The following is a 25653-nucleotide window of genomic DNA, read 5'->3' on the forward strand; positions in this document are numbered from 1 at the left end:
ATGTGAAACAACTGGAACTCTCATTCACTGCTGGTGGGCATGTACATTTGTACTATCACTTCGGAAAACCTTCCCGGTATCTACTAAAGCCATTAATACACATACCCTATTCTCCAGAAATTTCACTCCTAAAATACATATCCAACAGAAGGAAATACGTGTGTGCAACAAGACATGTGCAAGAGTGCTCATGACAACACTATCCCAAACTGGAACAAACCCAAGTTCCCATCCACATCTGAGCGCCAATTAAATAATGGAATTAAATATTCACATGAAGAATACTATTTAGCAATAAAAACCAACAAACTCTTATACATACAACAATGTGAGTGAATGCACAAAAAGAATATTGAATGAATGAAACCAGGCACAAAACAATACATACTATATGGGCTCATTTTCATAAAGTTTAAAACAGGCAAAACTAATCTATGATGATAGAACTCTGATTTGTGGTTACCTTTGGGGCTATACATTGACTGGGAGAAGACATGATCTGGGTGGTGGTCACTGTGTGAAAATGTGTTAAGCTGCATACTTATGATTTATGTACTTGTCTATTTGTAGGTCATACTTCATTGAAAAGGAGAAATGAGGGAAGCTTGTATAAACAAAATTTTTTTCAACACCAAAAGAAAAAGGAGACTGGTAGTATATTGGCAATATTACCTCTTAAATAGCTTTCAAATCCATCCCTGACCACTAACCTGTGCCAGACCTCATTAACTCTTTCTTAGCCTATTGCAAACAGCCTTCTTACCGGGTCTTCCTGCCTCCATTTACCCTCTGCTAAGACGTCCTCCATTCAGAGGTTGGGGGAGCTTTCCAAAGCACAAATCTAACCACATCACTCACTTGCTTAGGGAATAAAATGCTTAGCATGGAATTTATTCTTGTTTTTAAATTTTGTTTTATTTTGAAAATATACTATAATACAGAGTACAACATGAGACCCCTGTGCCTAGCACTCAGCTATAACAAATTAGCATTGGGCACTATTTTTCTGGATCAAATGTTGTTGTTAGGAAATGAACCATGAAGATGCCATTTAAGCCCAGTCACTCCATTCCACACAGTCCCTCCCCAAGGTAACCATTATCCTGAATTTTGGTATGTGTCTTTTAAATTCAGGTTTTCTTACTTGATCCAAAATATGTACGCATCCACGTGCCATATAAAGAACCAGTTGTGAGTTTTATATGCATACACATGTAAATATTATTAAAGTAGTATGTATTTTTACGATGTAGTCTGATCATTCCATGTTGTATTTTGCACTGTATACGTGATGGCACACAGACCTGGTGTGATTCATTTTAGCCACTCTGTGGTGGCTATAACTCATTCATTATAATATTGATGGACATTTAGGTTGTTTCCAGTATTTCACTGTTACAAACAATGAAGTAACAGAGATCCTATGTTTTCTCCTTATCCAAGTAAGAGAGAGTTTTAGTCTCAATGGACTTAGCAATGGAATCACTGCGTGGTAGAGTATATACATCTCAACTTTAATAAATATTGCCAAAGTGCTCTTCACAACAGTTGTATCAAATTTATACTTTTAGCAGCAGCATCTGAGATTGACAGTTGACTTCCATTCTCGACTATTTGAAAGTATGACAAAGTTATTGTTATACTTTAAAATTTTAACAGTCTGATAAGGATGAATAAGAAAAATCTTTTTGGGCTTTCATTTTCATTTTTGACACTAAGTAGGTTGCACTTGTATGGCTTATAATTTTTTATTGTGAGCTTATCTATAGCAGGGCTTGTGTTTTCTCTGCGAGTCTCATATGGCCCGATCTCTAGAAAGTAGTTTTGTGTTTGCTCCTTTCAGGAAGGAGACACAGTAGTTCCTTTGGCCCTGGGCTAGGCAAATCTAATCACGCCATTCTCTTTCAAAACTCTTTGCAGAAAACTTTCAAAAAATAGTTCAAACTGCTTTGATAGATACACAGCACTGAATGATTTGTCCTCTACTTCTCCAACTTCAACTTCAGCCTGAAGGTATTACTTAGGATTTTGTTGTTGTTGTTGTTGTTTTGAGAAAGAGTCTTGCTCTGTAGCACAGGCTGGAGTGCAGTGGTGTGACCTGGGCTCAATGAAACCTCTGCCTACCAGGTTCATGGATTCTCATGCCTCAGCCTCCTGAGTAGCTGGGATTATAGGCACATCCCACCATGCCTGGCTAATTTTTCTGTCTTTAGTAGAGATGGGGTTTTACCATGTTGGCCAGGCTGGTCTGGAACTCTCAGCCTCAAGTGATCTGCCCCCAAGGCATGAGTCACTGCACTCGGCCTTACTTTGGTTTTTTACTCCTCTTTTCTTTCTGATGTATGAAACTTCTTTGGATCTGATCATACATTAATGGAAAGAGAAAGTTGTTTTTCTATGTTTGTTTCTGGTTTTTTTCTTTTTTCTTTTTTTCTGGAGACGGTAGTTCTGGATTAGCTAAGTCTGCCATGTTATTACATTTGGAGTTTCAGGCCAGGTGCTGTGGCTGCTGACTATGATCCCAGCACTTTGGGAGGCAGAGGTGGAAGGATCACCTGAGGTCAGGAGTTCGAGACCAGCCTGGCCAAGATAGTGAAACCCCGTTTGTACTAAAAGTACAAAAATTAGCCATGTGTGGCACATGCCTGTAGTCCCAGCTACTCAGGAGGCTGAGGCAGGATAATCGCTTGAACCCCGGAGGCGGTGGTTGCAGTGAGTGGAGACTGTGCCATGGTACTCCATCCTGGACAACACAGCAAGACTGTCTCAAAAAAAAAAAAAAAAAAAAAATATTTGGAATGTCAGCATGAGATTCCTTTCATGATTTAGAACTTGCCTATCTCTCTACCACTATTTCTTTCAACACATCCTCCTTTCCTTTTGTCCCCTAAAATCCAGCCATTCTGAACTACTTGCAGTTTTCCCAAACTCATACCACTTTGCTTTGGCATATGTATTTACTTCTTCCTAGTCCTCTTCAAGGATCAGATCCACCTCCACCTTCACCAGGAAAACTGAGCCCTGAGGTTAGATTGGATGACTTTGCTGGCCTTCTACTTCTTTCTTGCTCTGTAATTGATTATCTATCTATCTATCTATCTATCTATCTATCTATCTATCTATCTCATCTATTGACTGTGAACTCCTTGAGGGCAATGACAATGATTTTTTTCCCCCAACTTTTATTTATTTATTTAGAGACAGAGTCTCGGAGTTTTGCTCCATTGCCCAGGTTGGAGTGCAGTGGCGCGATCTCGGCTCACTGCAACCTCTGCCTCCCGGGTTTAAGCGATTCTCTTGCCTCAGCCTCCTGAGTAGCTGGGATTACAGGCGCATGCCACCACGCCCAGCTAATGTTTTGTATTTTTAGTAGAGATGGGGGTTTCACCATGTTGGCCAGGCTGGTCTTGAACTCCTGACCTCGTGATCCGCCCACCTTAGCCTCCCAGAGTGCTGTGATTACAGGCATGAGCCATCACGCCTGGCCACCTAACTTATATTTTAAATTCAGGGGGTACCTGTGCAGGTTTGTTACCTGGGTATATTGCATGATGCTGAGGTTTGGGGTACCAATGATCCCATTGCTCAGGTATGAGCAGAGTACCCAACAGTTTGTTTTTCAAATCTTGCCCTCTTCTATCCCTGCCTGCTCTAGTTGTCCACAATGTCTATTGTTGCCATCCTTATGTTCACGAGTACTCAATGTTTAGCTCCCACATATCAGTGAGAAGATCTGGTATTTAGTTTTCTGTTCCTGCATTAGTAACTTAGGATAATGACCTCCAGCTGCATCCACGTTGCTGCAAAGAACATAATTCCATTTTTTAAATGGCTGCATACTATTCCATGGTGTATATGTATCACATTTTCTTTATCCAGTCCACCATTGATGGGCACCTGAGTTCATTCCATGTCTTTGCTATTGTGAATAGTGCTGCAATGAACATGTGAATGCATGTGTCTTTTTGGTAGAAAGATATGTTTTCTTTTGGATATATACTCAGTATTGGGATTGCTGGGTTGAATAGTAGTTCTAAGTTCTTTGGAAAACCTCCAGACTGCTTTCCACAGTGACTGAACTAATTTACATTCCTACCCACAGTATATAAGTGTTCCCTTTTCTCCACAGCATTGCCAACATCTGTTTTTGTTTTTTTTTTTTGACTTTTTAATAATACCATTCTGACTGGTATGAGATGGTTATCTCATTGTGGTTTTGACTTACATTTCTCTGATGATTAGTGATGTTGATCATATATTTTCTCATATATTTGTTGGTCACTTGTGTGTCTTCTTTTGAGAAGTATCTGTTTATGTCTCTTGTCCATTTTTTAATGGGGTTATTTGTTTTTTGTTTGTTGAGTTGTTTAAGTTCCTTATAGATTCTGGATATTAGGCCTTTGTCAGATGCATAATTGGTGAATATTTTCTCCTATTCTGTGGATTGTCTGTTTACTCTGTTGATCATTTCTTCTTGTTGTGCAGCAATTCTATAGTTTAATTAGGTCTCACTTGTCAATTTTTGTTTTTGTTACGATTGCTTTTGAAGACTTAGTCATCAATTCTTTCCTAAGGCCAATGTCCAGAAGGTGCTTCCTAGATTTTCTTCCACAATTCTTATAGTTCGGGGTCTTACATTTAAATCTTTAATGCATCTTGAGTATGGTGAAAGGTAGGGGTCCAGTTTCAATCTTATACATATGGCTAACCAGCTATCCCAGCACCATTTATTGAATAAGGAGTCCATTCTCCTTTGCTTATTTTTGTCAGCTTTGTTGATCAGATGGCTGTAAATGTGCGGCTTTATTTCTGGTCAACGACAATGTCTTATCCTTCATTTTTTCCTTAGGCTAGAACATAGTAGCTGGCACAGAGTAGATACTTGTTAAATACTTTTTGATTGAATAGATGACTGAAGAGTCTCCCCTTTAGTTTATATGCAGAAGTGTATGTGTATATTATGTTTCTATGTGCGAATATGTATATGCACTTGTAAATATATTATGATTAGATATCCACGCAACTTTGTGTGTCTGTGTGTGTGTCTAAGTATACATGTCTATGCATATGTTCACTCTGCTTCTCCTGAGTGGGTGACACAAACTATTAGGTGGCATTTGTGGAGATGCTGCATGCAATGTTTGTGGTGAAAGTGGAGAAGGGAAATAAAGGATAATTGCCACTTTAGTGGCCAAACCATGGAATATGTGGTCCAAGCAGCTCTCATTCAGAAACTCTTGCTACGGAAGGTGCCTGTTATGGAGGTGGGGGGTGCAGAATTATTTGTATCTACATAAACACCACACCGCTCTTGGGTTCAGGGTGTTGGGAGGACAGGGTGGAATGAATTTTGACACAAATAGACAGCCTTGGTGGACAATGGTTCCCATAGACGTGATCTCTTCAAATCCAATTAAAATTTATGTGCCCAGTTTTCACTTTTCATTTTCTCTTTAATCCTTTGAGGCCAGTTCCTGCTGCACACAGGGGTCTCTTACTAACCCATTAAGTCTCTGCCTTCTATTTCTGTGGGTTTTTCCTCTCATTCTCTGGCATGTGTGGGCAAATGGAAACTTACTGCTGGCACTCTCTCTTTCAGCTTGATTCATGGGATGCTGTCTGGGGGTCCACCACCTTTATTGGCAGAGGGGTTTCATGACCATGATGTTACGTCTGCTCAGTTGGAAAACTCCAATATGAATCAAGACATCAGAGGAAATGCGTGGTGATTCTCCAAGAAGACAAGCTCATGAAGTCATCATCAGTGACGGCAAAGGAAATTAAGGAAAACCAAGGTCAGAGTTATAAGAGTACAATCAGTGTTTGTTATTCATTCATCATTCATTCAATAGAAGTTCACTGGGTCCTACATTGAGAATTAGGCGTAGTTCCTTCCCTTAAGAAATTTGCAGTCTAACCAGCAAGACTGACTTATGGACAAAAAGAAAGACAAAGGTAAGCCTAGGATGTTATGAAACACCCAGATAAGATGAATCTAAGATACAGGAAGATCAGAGAGGAAGCAAATTGCACTAATAAAGTGCATGGGCTTAGAGTGAGATAAATTTGATTTTAAATCTCCTCTCTACCACTTAACTACATAAGCCATTCACTAATTGAGCAGCCATTTCTTCAGTTGGACATTGGACATAATACCTACACAGAATGGTGGTGATGATTAAATAAAGTGAACTTTTTAGCATAGAAATTAACTCACTGCAAGTATTAAAATATTTTATTATATATTTTGTATAGACAGTGCTTAATGTTAAATTTTGAAGCAACAAGTAGAAATTGGCTAGATGAAGAAAATGAAGCATGATGTTCTAGACAATGAACACAACTTCGTCCAAAGGTCTGACACATTCATGAGCTGTTACGCAGTTTGAGGTGGTTGAGGTAAAGGGCTCAGGTGCAGAAGTGGTAGAAGCTGATGTCAGAGTAAACAGAGGAGAAATCATGAATTGTATATATCTATCTAAGAAGTCTGAATTATTTTCTGAAAACTGTATTTAGAGATTTTAAAAAGAGAATCACATGTTTCGATTTGCATTTTTTAAAAGTTACTTTGAGGAAACTTGGCAAATTTACCAAGAACCTTTGATCTTAATTTTACTTCTAGGAATTTATCATAAGGAAATAATCAGAGGTTAAGAAAATAATTGTGTACAAGAATTGAAACATTTTATAATAATGAAATTGTAAACAATTTAAATGTTAACTAATTGGGAAATGATTAAATGAATTATGATATAGTCAATTGATGTAATATTTTAAAGAGTTCAAATGTATTCAACAACATTTAAGGGTATAGGAAAGCATTCATGATAAAATGTCAACAAAAATTTTAAAGCTTCAATACAATGACCCAGTTTGGGTTTAAAAGAGAGAAAGAAAGAAAAAGAAATATCTATTTGCACAGCCAAACTATTAGAAGTAACAGTACAAAAATTTTTTTAAACCTGTAGTTACTTCTGTGTAGTGGAATTATTGGTGATTTCTTTTTTTTTCAAAATTTTTCTGCATTTTCCATATTAGAATTAATGTATAGCTTTTACAAATTAACAAAATATTTTTTTAAAGTGATCACCCTGGTAGGTGTTATACAGAATAGTTGAAAAATGGTTTACATAGGAGAGACAGAAAGAAATGAAAAATTAGATGACTATTGTAATAATTCAGCGGAGAAGTGATGAGATGTTTAGTCAAGGCATACCCAGAAGGTGTGGAGAACTAGATATGGATTCTAGAAATATAAAGAGTTAGAATTGAGAAGACTATTGGATACAGGTGAAAAAAGAACAAATCAAACACGTTGCCCATGTTTCTGTCTTGTCTCTCTCCTAGACTTGGTGGAGTTTGTACTGATCTCACAGAGAGAGGGAAAACAGGGAAAGGGTAATTTGGAGGAGAAAGTGGTAAGAGATCATTACTACTTTGGATATGTGGGATCCTAAGGTGGACAAATCTGGTAAAGAGTTGGATAAACAAGTCTGAAGTTTATTATTCATGTATTCATTCAAATATACGTATTGACCATCTAGCATGTGTCAGACAAACACAAATTCCGAGTTGCATTTGGACACACTGCAACGTACAAAAGAGAATAATGCTTGCATTCCAGTTTGGAGCTGGAACTTCCAGCTCACAATAGACATCTGGGATGGAGATAGGCTTTTTGGAGTCAACAACTCAGAGATGGTAGGGGGAGATAAGCCTTGAGAGGTGGATGAAACAGATGGCCCAGTATGGGGGTGTAAAATGAGAAGAGTGGGTTTAGTTTGGATCAAGTTCAGACAGGCTATTTCTTTTCTGTAGCTCAGAGGATTGAACTGCTTTGTTAAATATCTGCAAACCCCTTAACTATGATAACTACCTTCTGATTATACTCAACTCCCAACCTAGCTACCCCTTCGGTGAGAGGTGAACAAATCACTGTCTCTCTCCTAGACTTTGTTGCCACATCTCCAAACTAAGAAAACGGTAACTTTTACCTGCTTCAATATGATCTTCCTGCCTCAGGGCCTCTGCACGCTCTGTGTCTTCTGCCTAGCATGCTCTTCCCTGTGACCTTCCCTTCCTCCATTCCTTCTTGTCATTCATATCTCTGCTCAACGAACACTTCTGCAGGGAAGAGTTTCCTGATCTTCCCTCTATAAAGCAGGATGAACCCAAGCCCCTATGACTCTAGCACCCTATTCTAATAATTTCTCCTTGTGATATTTCTCTTATTATTTTACTTACCATTGGTTCTTCTAACCCCCAACTAGAATGTGTGATAAGAGTATGGATCCAGCTTGTTTTGTTCTTTGCTTTAGTTCTGTCTCCTGGAACAGGGCCTGACACATAGTAAGCAAGAAATAATTTTGGGATTATTTTAAATTTGAATTTTGAATTATTTGAATAATTTTAAACAAATGAATCCAGCTTTAGGAGTAAACATTAAAAAACAATTATTGAGCATTTGTCATTTGTAGGTGCCAAGCACCTTGTTAAAGACTGATGATATAGAACAAAGTCACAGTTGTTTCTTATTTGCAAAGAGCTTTACATCTCACGAGAGATACAGACATATATGTAGCCCTTATAAGGGAGCCGTTATGAAGGAGTGAGTTGGTGCAGGGAAGGATCTCAAGATGTGCTTGCATTCATGGACTCTGGAACTAGATAGTCTCGGGGTTCTAAGTTGGAACACTGGGATTTGGGATTAAGGAGCAAACTTGATATTCTGACCCACGGGCTCGTGTGATGAATTAAAAGATGGGACAGGAGAGTAAGTCTCCTTTTAAATATTTGCTAGATTGTGAGCTTTTTATCTTTCGGGTTCCCATTGTCCATCCAGAGATGTATATACACAAACACAGTAGGTACTCAGTAAACATTTGTTGAATAAACAAAAACCTCATTTCAGAGTGAAATAAAATTCAGACTTGGTGCACACATATAACAGAGTATCATTCAGCCACAAAAAGGATATATATTTTGACACATGTTACTCCATGGATGAACTTTGACAACATTATGTTTAGTAAATTAAGCCAGTCACCAAAAAGACAAATACTATATGATTTTCCTTATATGAGATATCCAGAACAGTCAAACTTATATAAACAGAGAGTACAATGGTTGCTGCCAAGGGCTGGGGAAAAGAGGGAATGGAAAGTTGTCATTTAGTGGGATTAGTGTTTGAATTTTGCAAGATAAAAAATTCCCAGAGATTGGTTGCACAACAATGTGACTATGCTTAACACTATCCAACTGTACACTTAAAAATGGTTAAGATGGTAAATTTCACGTTGTGGGTATTTTACTAAGCTTAATAATAATAATAATGATAAAATTCAGAGTGTGTGGCTGATGATTTAGCTGCACCTGGATCTTATATGTAAGTTTATATTGAACAGTTTTAGATACAACTTACAAATGTGTGTTAAAGTACACAATTTTTCTTTTTTCTTTTCTTTTTCCCCTGCGAGACAGTCTTGCTCTGTTGCCCAGGCAGGAACGCAGTGGCGCAGTCTCAGCTCACTGCAACCTCCGCCTCCCGGGTTCAAGCAATTCTCCTGCCTCAGCCTCCCGAGTAGCTGGGATTACAGGTGCCTGCCACCACGCCCAGATGATTTTTGTATTTTTAGTAGAGATGGGGTTTCACTATGTTGGCCAGGCTAGTCTCGAACCCCTGACCTCGTGATCCGCCCTTCTTGGCCTCCCATAGTGCTGGGATCACAGGCATGAGCCACCACGCCCGGCCAGAGTACACAATTTTTCAAAATTCTCTTCGGCAGGCAGGTGAACCATGCAAGTTTGAAGCCCCTTAGCATAGACAATTCTTGAAGAGCTGTCCTATAAATGGGGGCTGAGAAATGGGTAAGTAGCTGGAGGAAGAAAGGGAGCCAAAAGAGACGCTTGTTTTTGGTTAGCTTTTGTTTTTAAGATGGTAGAAATGATAGTGTCTGTGCGCTGAGGAGAATGATCCAGACAGAGGAAAAGTGATGGTGCAGGAGAGAAGAGCTCTGGGAGGGTTTTCAGAGCTGTGAAGGGCTTGGGCGTGGAATGCAGGTGGAGTTTCGGCCTATGTGGCAGGGCAAGGCTGCTTTCACGCGAAATCACAGGTCAGAGGGCAGACAGGATGGCCACGGGGCAAGTCACGCTACAAATCAGGTGGTTGCCTGGGGGAAAGCTTGCAGAAGTTCTGACCTGATTGCGTCTATTTCCTCAATAAAATAGCAACAAGGTTAGCAGCAGTGAGGAAGGATGGGGGAGCAGAGCGGGGAGCTGAGAAAAGAGAAAATGTAAGATATTTGTTTAGAAGAGCGGAAGAGAATCCGCTGGGAAAACATAGTAGGGATGTAAGTCAGCATTAACCACCCATTAGGGGTTGGTGTCAAGAATGTATTGGGAATAGTCAGCAAGGTGTGCCTTGCCCGGCAGGCGCAGGTGAGCTTGGACAAGAGTTGAATTTACCCTGCTTTTTGTTTGGCAGGTGCGTACACCTATGAGTTCGAGTGGCAAGGAGTTTAGACCGAATAATTAAAATGACGGAGCATGGACTTTATGCGGAGGAAGCAGAGAAGCCGTCGGCAAAGGGATGAGTGGGGGGCAGTGGAAAGGCGGGTAGGATCAACGGATTGTTGTGTCCTATGGACTGTCGAATGCGGCGGCTGGAGTGTTGACTTTTATTTTGTAGATTTCAGCATATATACATGTTATGTTACATAATATGTTACATGTTACATAATATGTTACATATGTTATATATTATATGCATATATACACACACATATTCCCAGAGGAAGTTAAACTTAACCTGGTCCCATACTACACATATAAAATCTGTATATACACATATGCATGTATACACACATAGACTTGTATACACACATATATACGTTTGTATATATAAAAATATATACACGTATTTTTAATTTCATATATTTCCCCTCCCCTCCAAGAGCCCTTTCTGACCCCTGACTCCCTTCTTTAGCAGGCCCCAAATGGTTTCCGTGGGTGGAACATTTCGCTGCGTTTCGGAGGACCTCAGCGCACGTGGTTTCTTCCTCTGCCGCCGCGGCCCACTTGATCAGTTTCCTCCTAGTTTTGGCCTGGGGCCCTCCCGCCCGGACTCTGCCGGGTCTGCGGGTTGGGGCGGTCTTTTCACCCCGGAGGAGAGAAAGCAGAGGTAGGAAGCTCGCGCGCTCGGGCGGGGCCTGTCCACCGAGCCCGGCGAGGCTCGGAGGGCCTCGGAGGTGGACGCGCCTCGGCTGTTCCTCCTCGGCGGGGGCTGCTCCGGACGTCCCGCGTCTCGGGCCTGGGATTCAGCCTGCGAGGTGGGGGTGGCCGGAGCAGCGGCTGCCGGGAGGGGCTCATTGTTCTGCCGGCCGCTTTGACTTCATTCTCTGCTTTTCATCCCAGGCCGGGACGGTTTAGAATGCAAATGCGGGCTGCTTTTGTAGCTGTGCGTTTGTCTGGGAGCCGTGCGTTTGTTTGGGGCGAGATCACAGCAAAAGGGTTTTGTTTGGCTTTTTAAATTCTGGGGAGAGCAAAAGAAACTGGAGGAGCGCAGAGCGCGGAAGACCTCCCCGGCGGGAAGGCGGGGCAGGCACGGGCCCAATGGGAGCAGCTCTCGGCTTCTGCAGGCCTGGTTTGGAAAGGAACCGGGTCAGAAGTGTGTTGAACATTAACTCCTTGTGGCCTGGCGGATGGGGAGTTGGGGGTTTCCAAACTGCTCACCACAGAACACGCAGCCCACTAACACTGTATTTCGTGCTTCCTTTGTGCCACACCCTGGGGACATTTCCGAAGAGAAAGGTGACGTCCAGTCCTTTCACGTGACTGCATCTAAGTGTCCTCTGCCAGCAGTGGATATTCGGGCACTTCATCCTCACGACCCTGTGTTGTAGATATTACTGTCTCCATTTTGTGGATGAGGTAATTGAGACTTAGAACATCATCCAGATAGTATGGGACAGAGCTTTCTTGAAGCTCGGATATGCTTTCAAAGCCCAGGCGCTTTGTTACTTGGGGGACTGACCAGGCCCTCAAGGAGTACCCAGCTTGGAGAGCAGGGAAAGAACGAGGTAAACTAATGCAGTGGTAAGTCAAATTCAGAAGAGTGGTATCCAGGTAAATGCTCTGAGCACAGGAAGAAGCCAATGGGGTGTGTGTGTGTGTGTGTTTGTTTGTTTGTTTGTTTTTGAGGAGTCTCGCTCAGACTGGACTGCAGTGGCGTCATCTCGGCTCACTGCAACCTCCGCCTCCCAGGTTCAAATGATTCTCCTGCCTCAGCCTCCTGAGTAGCTAGGATTACAGGCACACGCCACCATGCCCGGCTAAGTTTTGTATTTTTAGTAGAGACTAGGTTTCACCATGTTGGCCAGGCTGGTCTTGAACTCCTGACCTCAGATGATCCACCTGCCTTGGCCTCCCAAAATGCTAGGATTACAGGAGTGAGCTACCTGTGCCAAGCCTGTTTGTTTGTTTTGAGATGAAGTCTTGCTCTGTCTTCCAGGCTGGAGTGCGGTGGTGAGATCTCGGCTCACTGCAACCTCCACCTTCCGAGTTCAAGTGATTCCCCTACCTCAGCCTCCCAAGTAGCTGGGATTACAGGCGTGTGCCACCACACCCAGCTGATTTTTGTATTTTTAGTATAGACAGGGTTTCACAATGTTGGCAAGCTGGTCTTGAACTCCTGACCTTAGGCGATGCACCCTCCTAGGCCTCCCAAAGTGCTGGGAGGCACCCGGCCTGTTTGTTGGTTTTTGAGTGACTCAGGGAAATATTCCCATAGGAAGTTAAACTTAACCTGGCCAGAGGATGAGAAGGGACTAGGTTTTCCACAAGCACTGCTAGACATATCAGATCCAGGGAGCAGTAGGTTCAAAGCGGATTCTGCATCAGAATCTCTGTACACAATTCTGGTACACAGAATGCAAGAACTAGAAGGCCCTTAGGAAGCTCCCACCCTTTCATTTTACTGAAGACATAAATGGAGACCCAGAGAGGGTAAGTAATTATTTAAGATCACAAAGCAAGCAAGTGACAAAACTGGAACTGGAACCCAGGTACTCTACCCTTTAATCTGTGGTATTTGTTAACTCAGTAGTCACACATACAATGTAAGCGAGTTCACACTTGTGTAGCACTTCACAATGGGCCAAGTACTTGATATACTTTCCTCTCTTTTAGTCTTTGTAACAACTCCATGAGGTAACCACTATTTTAGAAAGGAGAAAACTGAGACACAGAGAAGTAACTGACTCAAGATCACACTGCAAATCACGCCTCAGAGCCCATGCCCTTTCCTCCTCTGCCACAGTGCTGATAAGGAGGTAAGGAAAGAAGGGAGGCCCAGAGAGGGCAGTTAACAATTTTAAGATCATAAAACAGGCAAGTGAGGAAAAGCGATTTCAATGTAGAAATTTTGACGCCTGTATTCAGATGAGGAAACGGAGACTCAGAGATGTCCAGTGACTTGCCCAAGGACACAGTGAGAAAGTGGTGGACCTGGCATTGGAGACTATACCTGGATTCTTTCCACTCTGTCTAGCTCAGCCCCCACCTTGGATGGAGAAGCAATCAAAGCCCCCCTTCTCTTGGTATCTTTCAAATCTTTTACAGATAGCCCGAGTCCTGGTCCAGTTGCATGTTCAAATCTCCTTCGCCTCCTGGATGATAAATTACCTATGTAAATGACTCCTGTGTGAATAGCCGGGCAGGGATCAGAACCCCGGTTTCCCTGCTGCCAATGTGGTGATTTTCTATACTCTTCGCTTTCTCCTGTGCAGCATAGCATCAGGGAATCTGGATCACATTATCCCCAAGAGACCAAAATGTGAGTTGCTTTTGGCTCTTGGGGTCTTTTAGAGAAGCCACGTGGTACAGCAACTTTTTAGGTTTGCAGGATCAGAACTGAAGGGGCAAAGCTGGGTCAGAACAGCCTGCATTGGAGGCATGGGACCTGCTTAAACTTAGTTAGCATGCCTGTTTTGTTGTTGTTGTTGTTTGTTTGTTTTTGTTTTTGTTTTTGTGATGTAGTCTTGCACTGTCGCCCAGGCTGGAGTGCAATGGACTGATCTCGGCTCATTGCAACCTCAGCCTCCCTGGTTCAAATGATTCTCCTGCCTTAGGCTCCAGAGTAGCTGGGATTACAGGTGCCCACCACCACGCCCAACTACTTTTTGTATTTTTAGTAAAGACCGGATTTCACCATGTTGGCCAGGCTGGTCTCGAACTCCTGACCTCGTGATCCACCCTCCTTGGCCTCCCAAAGAGTTGGGATTACAGGCGTGAGCCACTGCTCCTGGCCCAGCATGTCTTAATTCTGGGTGAAGAGTGACAAGCAGACAGAAATGAGAATTGAGGTAGAAAAATGAGTCTCCCTAAATATTTCTGTATGCCCTCACTGACCCGGCGAGTACGATGCATGAGAGTGTTCAAAGTTAATTAAGTTCATCTGACTTGTCTTCACCACTAGCTAAGGTGTCTCTGAGGACTTGACTTCCAGAAGGAATATTTGGAAGGAAGATTTCCACTATGGAAGAAAGCTCTAGACTAGATTTCAGGAGATTTAGGGGGCTCAAGCCAGCTCTGCCACTTACTGGCTGTTTGACTCTGGAAAAGTCAGTTCACCTCTCTAGGCCTCACTCACCATTCATTCATTCATTCACTCTGTCATTCAATAAACATTTCTTGAACCCCTCCTGTGGGCCTGGCATGGTACTGATGCCTGAGAACTTCTAACCAGACAGCCCCTGCCATGGAGGAACTCACCGCCTTGAGAGGGAAACAGACAAGTCCAGAGATTGTGAGCGGACTCCAAACTATTCTGGGGTATGAACACAGAACCCCGGAGGAACTTGTCAACAGGACCACAGCTCTGATGGAGCTTTTGTGAAAATTTGAAAAAGACACCCCTTTTTGTGGGTGACTGTAGCTTCATGGCAGGATGCCCAGCTTGGCAAGCAGAACACAAGTGGAGATTTTTTACCCTTAGTTGTCCCCTAGGCTGGGTGCTCTTGCCTGGTGAGGCATCTGTAGCCCAGAATGTCAAGATCGAGACATAAAGGTCCAATAGAGGCTAAGGTGGAGGAGCCCACTTCAGGCTGAGGAAAAAACGTGTAAAAACTGCAGGCTTGGGGAGGAGTTTCTCACACTTGGGCACCTGGATGCGGTTCAGTGTGATCACAGTCAGTGGCATATGGGAAAAGTGAAGAGAGATGAGATGAGGAAGATTGACAAGGGCCATTTATTACCCATTCACTAAATAAATAGGTATTGAACATCATTCCATGTTGAGCGTTGTAAACACTAGGGAAATAGCAGTGAACAAAATAGACAAAATCTTCTGCCCTTGAAAGTCTCACATTCTGGTGAGATCCTGATAGGCCTCCAGGTATCAGAAGGGCATATTAATTTCTGCCCAGTGTTCCGTCTAACATTGTATGAGTCCCCAAATGAGATAATGAGTGTAAAATCTCTCTGAGAACTGGGAACATCTGGATTATTCGTATGAATAATCACTTTTAACTTTAATCTGAGTGACCAACATTAATGCCTAAGAATTTGGAAGCCTGTTCTTGACACCAGGCACCTACCTGACCCTTCCTTCTGGGAAGAAGACACCTTTGGTCATGATGCTACGGGAACTGTCTGGGTCAGCTGAGATGGCTGGCGGGCCCCTGACTTCCCTGGCCTGTTTAGGAATTTACCAGCACATTCTCAGGGTATGGTACCTGCTGTGGTTAAAGGCTCTTTCTCTTCTGAGTGAAATACGGATGGAGATAAGACAGTCATTGAAAAATTATGAGCAACAGGGAAGCTCTCTCTGCGGGGTAAAAGTGGGTTGAGGGACTTGAAGAAACCCTGTCGGGTTGTTTTCAGGTTAGGCGCTGGGTCTGGCTTGATCAGTAGGTCTGATTCAGGTGAAGGGCTGGTTTCTAGGCGTGGGGAACTCGGCCTCCCCCTTACTGTGAAACTTCGGGCAAACCACTTCCCCTTTCTGAACTCTAGCTCCTTCCTCTATTAACCAGGAGGCTGGACATATTTGAACTTTAACAACAGAGCCCTTTGAACTCTCCTATAAAACCCTAGTGTATACATTAGATTAAAGCAGTGGTGCTCTGGTTGAGGTGAGGATGGGGACCCAAGGTTCTCCTTCTTCCGCCTCCACCTTGTCCTGCCTCCTGCTCTCAGGACTTCTGTCTCCACCAGATATTGCCCTGGAGTCACTGAGAAATTTCTTTTAAAACAATTGGATTAGATCATTTTTTTTTCTTTCTCTAATCGAGTTCCTTGGGCCTTCAGGCTCAGGGTAGGGATGAGGGCAATTTAAAAGTTCTGCAGTAATTTGTACCATTTTGTGTTTATGTTGAAATGATTACCCAAACCCCTTCTCATTCAATATAAAACAATCTGAATTATTTAGAGGACGCTTCCCCTCAATTTCCATTTATAGACATTAGGTTTCAGCAGTCCCATTTGAATTTGTATTTATGGCTCTAGCAGCACCATGAAAACATCTGGAGTATTAGTGTTTAACTTTTCATGTGGTGCGTTTCCCAAATTGGGGAATTGGAGAGTTTTTTTTTCTTTAAAAGGAATGAATTTGTTAGGAGACAATGGCATAAACAAGATAGGAATTGATTTCTCTCTCAAATATAAAGTCGAGGTAGGTGGTCCAGAGCTAGAACGATGGCTCCACAATCATCAAGGCATCCTCAGGGTATAGTACCTGCTGTGGTTAAAGGCTCTTTCTCTTCAGAGTGAAATACGGATGGAGATAAGACAGTCATTGAAAAATTATGAGCAACAGGGAGGCTCTCTCTGCGGGGTAAAAGTGGGTTGAGGGACTTGAAGAAACCTTGTCGGGTTGTTTTCAGGTTAGGCGCTGGGTCTGGCTTGATCAGTAGGTCTGATTCAGGTGAAGGGCTGGTTTCTAGGCGTGGGGAACTCGGCCTCCCCCTTACTGTGAAACTTCGGGCAAACCACTTCCCCTTTCTGGATTTTATCTCCTTCCCCTGTTAACCAGGAGGTTGGACATATTTGAACTTTAATAACAGAGCTCTTTGAACTCTCCTATAAAACCCTAGTATATACATTAGATTAAAGCTCCACAATCATCCAGACCCCTGCTCTTTCCCTCATGTTGCTCTGCAGTGCTCAACACTTGACTTCCACCTTGTGACCCAAGACTGCAGCTCCAGCTCCTGCCCTCAAGTCTGCATTCCATCCAGCAGGAAGGAGGAAAGGGGGAGAGCCTACTGTTTTCTTTCAGGGACAGAAGTTGCCCAAATCACTTCTTTTCACATCCTATAATTTGGTCATATGGCTGCACCTAGCTGCAAGAAATCTCTTCAGCTGAAAAGTCTTGCGACCAGCTAAAAATTGTATCACTAGTAAAAGAAGAGAACAGATAAAGGGGGCAAATAGAAGTCTCTTCTCCAAGGTCTGTCTGCTTCTCAAGCTTGAGAAACACTTATTCCTACCATTCTTTCCAGGTATGAGATTCTGTGATGTGAGTAGAATCAAGGGCTTAAAGCTGAAGGGGATCTCAAGAGGTTAGCTAATGCAGTCTCCTTCATCAAATGGTGAAGATATTACAGATCCATTTTGCAGATTACTGGGGGTCCAGAGAGGTGCAGTGACTTGCCTAGGGTTAACTCAGTCAATAACTAGCAAAGGGAAAGGTGAATCTTGTGTAGCTAATCACAGGAGTGGTGGAATTCTTTGGGCACCTGGACGGGCTCTTATTTCTGTTTCTTTTATTCTTATGAGGTCCTGGCTACTGCTTTTTGGACTATACTTTGCAATTATACCATCATTTGAGGGATAAACTGGACTCTGCCCTGGTGATTTGGATATTCTGAAAGGAGCACAAGCTTTGAAATCAGACGTAGCTGGCTTTGAATCCTCGTTCTGCTTCTTACTATCCATGTGGCCTGTGTGAGACATTTCATCTGTTGGCTTTAGTTTTCTCACATTTAAAACAAAGGTAATATCCATCTTGTATGTTTCTTCCTTCTATTTCTTTTTCTACCTTCTCTTCCCTTCCCTTCTTCCCTTCCTTCACTTCTGCTTCTCTCCTTCTTCCCTCCTCTCCATCCTCTCTGCTCCCACCCCACACCTCTCTTCCCCTTCTTTCCTCTCTCCTCCTTTTCTTTCGTTCATGGAATAATATCAGTGAAGGGCCTGGCATGGAACAGAGTACATAGAAGTATAAACCAAAGTTACTTTCCTTCCTTCCTTTCTTCCTTCTCGTTTTCTTCTATCTCTTCCTTTTCTTTCTTTCTTTCCAGTATCATATGGTTTTGTATTTTTTTTCCTACCAAGCTTAACCATAGAACCTAGAAGACTGAATATATTTAGTAGTTGGTATGCCTTAGATTTCCTTCAGAATATTTGGTGCCCGTAAATAGTTTGCCCTGAGTGGTGAACTTCTACTTCCTTTTAACACTCGTGCGTATTTTTTAATCGGACAAGAGCTACAGTACTTGTGGGTTTCCCCCTGTGACTGTCTCATCGCTAGACGCTGATGTGGCTATTTTCCCCTTTCTCTACTTGACTTCCGAACTCTTTAAAAGTTATATAAATTGCATGCCTACTATGGGTTTTCCCCCTTGTCTTCAGCTACAATTTTTCTTTGAGCTTGCGGAGGACAGGGAATGTAAATCTATCTATCTGTGTAGCTTAGCTCAGGATCTGGCTAAGAAGAGGTGCTTGGTAATCTGTGCTGACTACATGTGTATGCATGTTACTGCAGAGAAATTGGTCAGGGGAGGATGTATCTGGAGAAGTTATCCATTCCCACTTTCACATTTTATAGATGAGGAAACTGAAGCCACCTGGAGATTAATTTCCTTTAAGCAAGGATCCTCTGTTAAATTTCTTTATATTCATTACAGTACTTGTTAAGAACAGAGGAAGAAAGAAGGCCTGAAAGCAAGGAAGAAGAAAAGAAGGAATAGAAAGAGGAAGGAAGAAAGGAAAAAGGTGGGAAACTAACCATTATTGAGCACTATAAGTAACAGTTTTAATTAAATGCTGTTTCATTTCCTCTTGATAACACACATGTGAAATAAATGTTATTATCGCGTCTTTTGAAGAATGAAATTGAGGCTCAGGAGGTGAAGTCACTTGTCCAAGTTCACACAGTGCATGGGAAGCAGAATGAAAAACTGGAACAAGGTCTGAGAAGTGGAAGCAAGTTCTTCTTGAATCATGAGTCAGTCACTGGCACAGTCAATTGTGAGGATTGATGAACTGAGTAGAAAGCTAAAGAATCCTTTTTTTTTTTTGTAAATTTTTAAAGTTTTATTTTTATAGATTCAGGGGTACATGTATAGGTTTGTTATGTGGATATACTGTGTAGTGGTAGGGTTTGGGCTTTTAGTGTGCCTATCACCCAAACAGTGAACATTGTACCCAACAGGAACTTTTTCAACCCTCTCTTCCTCTGATGCTTCCCCCTTTTGAAACCCTCAGTGTCTGTTATTCCCCGCTAGATGTTCATGTGTGCCAATTGTTTAGCTCCCACTTGTAAGTGAGAACATGCAGTATTTGGTTTTCTGTTTCTGAGTTACTTCTCTTGAGGTAATTGCCTCTAGCTCCATCCATCTTGCTGCAAAAGACATTCTTTTTAATTGGTGGTGTAGTATTCCATGGTGTATATGTACCATATACATATATTTTTGAGACAGAGTCTTGCTATGTCACCCATGGTAGAGTGCAGTGGCATGATCTCAGCTCACTGCAACCTCCATCTCCCGAGTTCAAGTGATTCTCCTGCTTCAGCCTCCCGAGTAGCTGGGATTACAGGTGCATGCTACCAGGCCTGTTTAATTTTTGTATTCTTAGTAGAGATGGGATTTCGCCATGAGGGCCAGGCTGGTCTCAAACTCCTGGCCTCCAGTGATCCACCCACATCGGCCTCTCAAAGTGCTGGGATTACAGGTGTGAGCCACCATGCCCAGTCATGTTTTCTTTATCAGCTTAGCTGCTGACGGACACTTAGGTTGATTCCATGACTTTGCTGTTGAGAATAGTGCTGCAATAAACCTACAAGTACAGGTACAAGTACTGGGTAGATACCCAGTAGTGGGGTTGCTGGGTCAAATGGTAGTTTCATTTTTGGTTCTTTGAGAAATCTCCACACTGTTTTTCCTAGATGTTGCACTAGTTTACTAATTTCTTCCCTGCCGACAGTGTGTAAGCATTCCCTTTTTTCCACATCCACGCCAACATCTGTTGTTTTTTGACTTTTTAATCATAGCCATTGTGACTGGCGTAAGGAATACATTTAACAACAATCATCGCCAAGTTATATGACCTCAAGAAAGACAGTCGCTGTCTCTGAGCCTCAGTTTCCTCTTTTATAGTGAAAAATGGACTCTGAGTGCCAAGGTCCCTCTCAGCTCTCGGGTGCTGGGATTCGGTGTAACTCTCCCTGAATTCCTCATCCATCGTGTGAGCCATTTAAAAATAATAGATTCTTCCAGGAGGAGCGATGTCTCTTTAACTAGAATCGTCAAGGTCAGGCCAAGCAAACTTATTTGGGGTTTTTGATGGGATCGCTCTTAATTGATTGGGGTGAAGAGTTCAGAGCTAAGTTGGAGGATTGGCTTTTCAGCTCAGTGCTGGCAGAGACTGGGGCTTGACATGATTTGAGGTTGTCTGATGACAGCAATTCTCTTAAACAGCTGACGGGAGAGGCTTTCGTCCAGAACCCAGCAACACTTTCCACTCCCTGGAGAATAAGAAGGGAGCTGCTGAACAATGAATAAATATGCTGTCTTGGTCACCAGTGAAGCGATGTCAAATTTCTGGGGCTTTCCTATCTTTTTCTCAGCTAACCGCCTGAAGGGTTTTCAGTGTTCCTTGCGTGTATACGTGTGTATTATTCCTTTGTTTGCTTTTCTCTTTCTTTTTTTTTTTTTGAGATTTTTTTTTTTAATTCTAGGTTTGAAAACATTTAGGATCATATGAAATTTTGGATTACTTTGCTCTCCAGTGTCTGTGAGTAGTTTTTACTCTTCTGATATTTGTATTTTCTTTCTCCTTATTACTCATTTAACTAAGATTTATTAATAATAGTAAAAGTTAAAATTGGAAGAACTTAACCTATCAATGGATACCAGGCACCATTGTTTCAGATATGAGGAGGTACTATATTCTTTCCATCAGTAAACATTCATTGAACACCCAGCCATTTCTAGACATTATTTTAGACAACAGGCATTCAGCAATGACCAAGGCAAATTCTCTTTCTTCATGGGGTTTAGACTGTGGTGGGCAACACAGACAATATGCAAGTAAACAAATATTTGGTATATTTTCAGGTTACCTAAATATATCTTCAATGCAAAACAACGTTAACATGGCAGGTATTAGAAATTCATTTTTACATATGCGGAAATACCAGCGTGCGGATAATTAACTTCTCTGCCCAAAGAGAGATGAGAAATTGGATTTAAATCCAGTCTTTCCAGTACATACTGAGGCTGTTGAGGCTTTTTATTGTGATACATCTGTACTAAGCCCAGAGACAGATGAAGTATGAAGCTCTAAGGCTTGAACTCCAGGGTGTGCCACTTGCATGGACCCTTTCTAAATTCACTTTATACCTGACTTTTAATCTTTTTCCCAAGGAAGGCTCACCACACTTTGTAAGCCTGGGGCAGGGAGGATGGGTCTCGCAAAATCTAGATGGACCCTCACTGAGCTACAGATTCTAAGGCATTCCAGGTTCCCTCAGAAGCCAGTGGAAGAGACAGATGTGAAAACGAATAATTTTTTACTTTCTTTTTTGTGAGATGGAGTCTCGCGTTGTCTCCCAGGCTGGAATGCAATGGCACGATCTCGACTCACTGCAGCCTCCATCTCCCAGGTTCAAGTGATTCTTGTGCCTCAGCCTCCCAAGTAGCTGGGATTACAGGTGCCCACCACTGTGCCTGGCTAGTTTTTGTATTTTTAGTAGAGACGGGGTTTCTTCATGTTGGCCAGGCTGGTCTCCAACTCCTAACCTCAGGTGATCCGCCGGCCTCGACCACCCAAAGTGCTGGGATTACAAGCGTGAGCCACGGAGCCCGGCTGAGAACAAATAATCTTAATACATAAAAATAAAAGCTATCATAGAAGTGTTACAGGCTTCATTATTCCCCTGCCCCACTTCATATGTTGAAACCCTAACTCCTAATGTGACTGCATTTGGAGATAAGACTGTTAGGGAGATAGTTAAGGTTAAATGAGGTCATGTTTAATTTCAGTTATAACCCTAATTTAATAGTGCTCTTAAAATAAAAGGAAGAGACACCAAAGACAGTTGCACAAAGAAGGAGGTCCCTGTGAGGACATAGGGAGGAGGTGGCTGTCTGCAAGCCAGGAAGAGAGCCCTTACCAGGAACTGAATTTGCTGGCAGCATGATCATGAACTTCTAGCCTCCAGAACTGTGAAGGAATCAATTTCTGTTGTTTAAGCCACCCAGTTTATGGTACTTTGTTATGGCAGCCCAAGCAGAGTGATACAAAGTGGATGGATTTGAGGATGGGGGAAGCAATTCTGGCAGGGAAAATAGCCCCAGTAAAGGTAGGGAGACTTGAGCAAACATAATATATTTGTGGAACCATAAATAATAATAGTGTATTTTTGTGGAGGATTAAGGCAGAGCAGGAATGGCTGAAAGATGAGTGATGACAAGCAGGCAGGGAAAAGTCACAAAAGGCATGGCATGCCAGGCTGAAGAGGGTGGGCTTTATCTGATAGGTATGGGGCACACCTGATTTGCCTTTGAGCAGAGGGAGAGTCAGAATCCTTATGGTGGCAAAAGGGGTCTGCATGAGAAGAGGGAGATTGATTAGATGACTAATGTAAGAACTCAGGTGAGAAAGTGTGTGGCCCTGAAGTAGGTCAGTGGGGATAGAGATAGGGGTATGTTTTGGAACTAGAATGAGAGCAAGGGAAAGAGAAGGGAGAGAACTAGAACGACACATGGGTTGCTCGTTTGGATACCTGGGGTGGATAGTGCTTAGAATATTCTGACCTATGTCTAAAGTGATTTAAATATATTCATAGAATTCATTTACTTATGAGGACAAGAGCTTGGATTTCTCATATTTCAAAGAACTATCGGGTGGAGGTGGGCTATTGTCCTAGATCTGCAGGTCAACAGCATGCTCTGCTGTTTGGGAGCCAGCAAAGTTGAAACAGGATGGCCAGGAGGTGTGGGAAAAGATCTACCAGCAGGCTTTCCTAGCAACATTACACTTCTTAATAGGATGCTGGTTTTGCCTCCTACTTTTTTTTATTTCAATAAACCCAAAACTTGAGTGAAGGAGGTTACAATGTCTTGGAGAGAGTTGAAGTCAAACTTGGGAACTACTTGGCTCAGGGCAAAGAACACTTCTGTCTTGACCTGAGTCTTGACCCAACTTGCTGTATGCCTTTGGGTGAATCATTTACTGTCTCTGGCCTCAGAATCATCTTCTCAAAAATGAACCACTTGGGTTAAATGATCTTCAGTTTCCCTTTTAGTGCTAATATTCCATGTGCCAATGTTTAACTAACTTTATAAAAAATGTGCAGAAATTAAGAGTCAGGGAAGATTAAGGTCTCATTTCCAAAGACAATGCCTAATTCATTCCTGAAATGACAAGCTTTAGCTCTAAGTCCCATTTTATCTCAGTCTGGACTCATAGACTCATAGAAGACACTAGAGAAGAGATGATATTTGGAAACCATCCAGTCCAGCCTCTTTATTCTACACTTAAAGAGACTGCCATTGCACTCCAGCCTGGACAACAAGAGCGAAACTCCATCTCAAAAAAAATAAAATAAAGAGACTGAGAAATGTGAAAAGCATCATCCAAGGTCATACAGCTAGTTAATATCAGAGCCAGGAATCAAACCCAGGTCTCCTGATTAGGGCCACTTGGGGTACATGGCCACCAGGTTATGCCCTGCATGACTCCATACACTCCTGTGTGACTGGTGCTCTCCTGGAGTAGTGTAAGGTGGAGCCCCTGCTCTTGACCCTAATTTTAGCACTCCTCTCACTCTATGTGTCTAATTGTGTAAAGTGCCTCCTCCACCCACTGGATACCTGGGCATCCTCCTTCCTCCTTTGTACCTTCCTGGTGAAATTCTATTGATCCTTCAAAACTCAGTACAAATATTACCTCCATGATAACTCTTCCTTTGGTACATACCTCTGTCGCTGTATATACTTAACATATCACAAAGGAATCGGGTTTTTATCTCTCCATAGTTGACCTAATAAAGGTGTTAACTGTGTCTTACCTATCTTTTTACTTTTGGCATCCTGCCCAGGTGCTTAATTAATGGCCTTGGAATTAATGAGCACAACAGATAAGTGATGGAATGAGTATAAAGTGAGGTCCTGGAAAATATAGACTCAAACAGAAAAGGCCTAGGAAGCCACATCCCATGAGGTGTAAATAAGACCAGGGTTTCCCTCTCATCTGGTTATTTCTTGGACCTACAGGTCATCACCCTCATTAAGGACAGCTCCCCTAAGCTGTAAGCAGGAAATGCCTTGGTATCAGGCCCAATGGCCCATATTGAACACATAATCCCTTGGCCCATGACTCACCAATGGATTCCAGAAGGCACGGTGTGGGTGGCCTTCCTCTATCAATCAATAGTTGAGTGTCCTAGCCTGTGATTGGAGCTCCTTCTTGCCACCCAAGCTTATAGGTCTCTCAGATGCAGCCTGTATGGAGACCTCTGGCCATCAGTCCTGCTCAATTTCTAACCACCCACCAGGAGACGCAGGGAAGCATCCATAAAAACTAGCTTTTATGACCACTGACACCCCCTTGAGCATGGTCATTATGATTATTTACATTTATGAGACACCCTTGGTGCAGTGGGGGCAAGGGAAAGGCAGTTTGGCAGCCTCAACACAAGCGGATGTTTCTATATAACCCCCGAAGGTGCTCCCTCCCACCCAGATGAGTTCATTTGCATCTACATTCAGAAGCTCATAGAAGCCAGGGCAAAAGCCACTTAATGCATCTTGTATAATGTTAACCCAGGCATTTCCAAGGAAGCTCAGTTAACCAAAAACCAACAGAGGAGATGGGCAATTAATCAGATCTTGAGTTGTGTACTTCTATTGATTTGTTCTCTGAATAAGGTTGATGTGCAAAGTCTTTTATTCTTTCTTTCTTTCTCAGTAAAATATATAGACTTCTGACTTTATGGCAGACCCTGTGTCTGGTCTTGGCATTGTCTGGACAAATAAGGCAAGCTGTGCCCCCAGAGAACTCAAATTTGTGGAGAAAATAGGCATGAAAACAAAACTCTATTATTACAGGTGATGTGTAAGAGCCAAGTTTATAGAAAAGTGGAGGTCTAGAGGAGGGGGTGGTCAAGTCACCACTGGGCAGGGGTAGGCTAGGAAGGATTTTCAAGAGGAAAAGCTCAAATGATGTTTGATGGATGATGACAGTTTGGGGGTGTGTTTGTGTGGACCTTACTGGCAGAGAGAATGAGTAAGCAAAGGTATGGGAGGGTAAATGGTGTGGCCTGTTCAGGGAATCCTAAGCCATGCAGACAGGCTGGAACCCACACTGTGAGGGGATGAGGTGTTGCCCATCATTGAAGAAAGGTAGCCATGACTGCAGCATTTGGAAGCACTG

General features: G+C 42.5%; 1 protein-coding gene across 11 annotated transcripts in view; it reads left to right on the plus strand.

Moving 5' to 3' along the window:
• Nucleotides 1-570: 570 nt before the first annotated feature.
• The window catches only part of LOC106998852 (uncharacterized), a 93520-nt gene continuing 68437 nt past the window's right edge, over nt 571-25653 (plus strand). The window contains exons 1-9 of one of the 11 annotated variants that reach the window (XR_013401698.1): nt 571-651; nt 5600-5795; nt 7348-7418; nt 10484-10614; nt 10988-11179; nt 11413-11928; nt 18900-18987; nt 19101-19182; nt 20694-20794. Coding sequence is in view for 2 of the 11 variants with exons in the window: in XM_077955846.1 (XP_077811972.1) it covers nt 5750-5795; nt 10988-11327; nt 11413-11527 (501 nt within the window). In the remaining 9 variants the exon portion in view is untranslated. Of the gene's footprint in view, nt 652-5599; nt 5796-7347; nt 7419-10483; nt 11328-11412; nt 11929-18899; nt 18988-19100; nt 20795-20953; nt 21010-25653 lie in introns of those variants that run through there. The other 10 variants (XM_077955850.1, XR_013401703.1, XR_013401701.1 and 7 more) reach the window with 10 other exon arrangements.

The sequence above is a fragment of the Macaca mulatta genome, chromosome 1, assembly GCF_049350105.2.
Source record: "Macaca mulatta isolate MMU2019108-1 chromosome 1, T2T-MMU8v2.0, whole genome shotgun sequence".
NCBI classification, from domain to species: Eukaryota; Metazoa; Chordata; class Mammalia; order Primates; family Cercopithecidae; genus Macaca; species Macaca mulatta.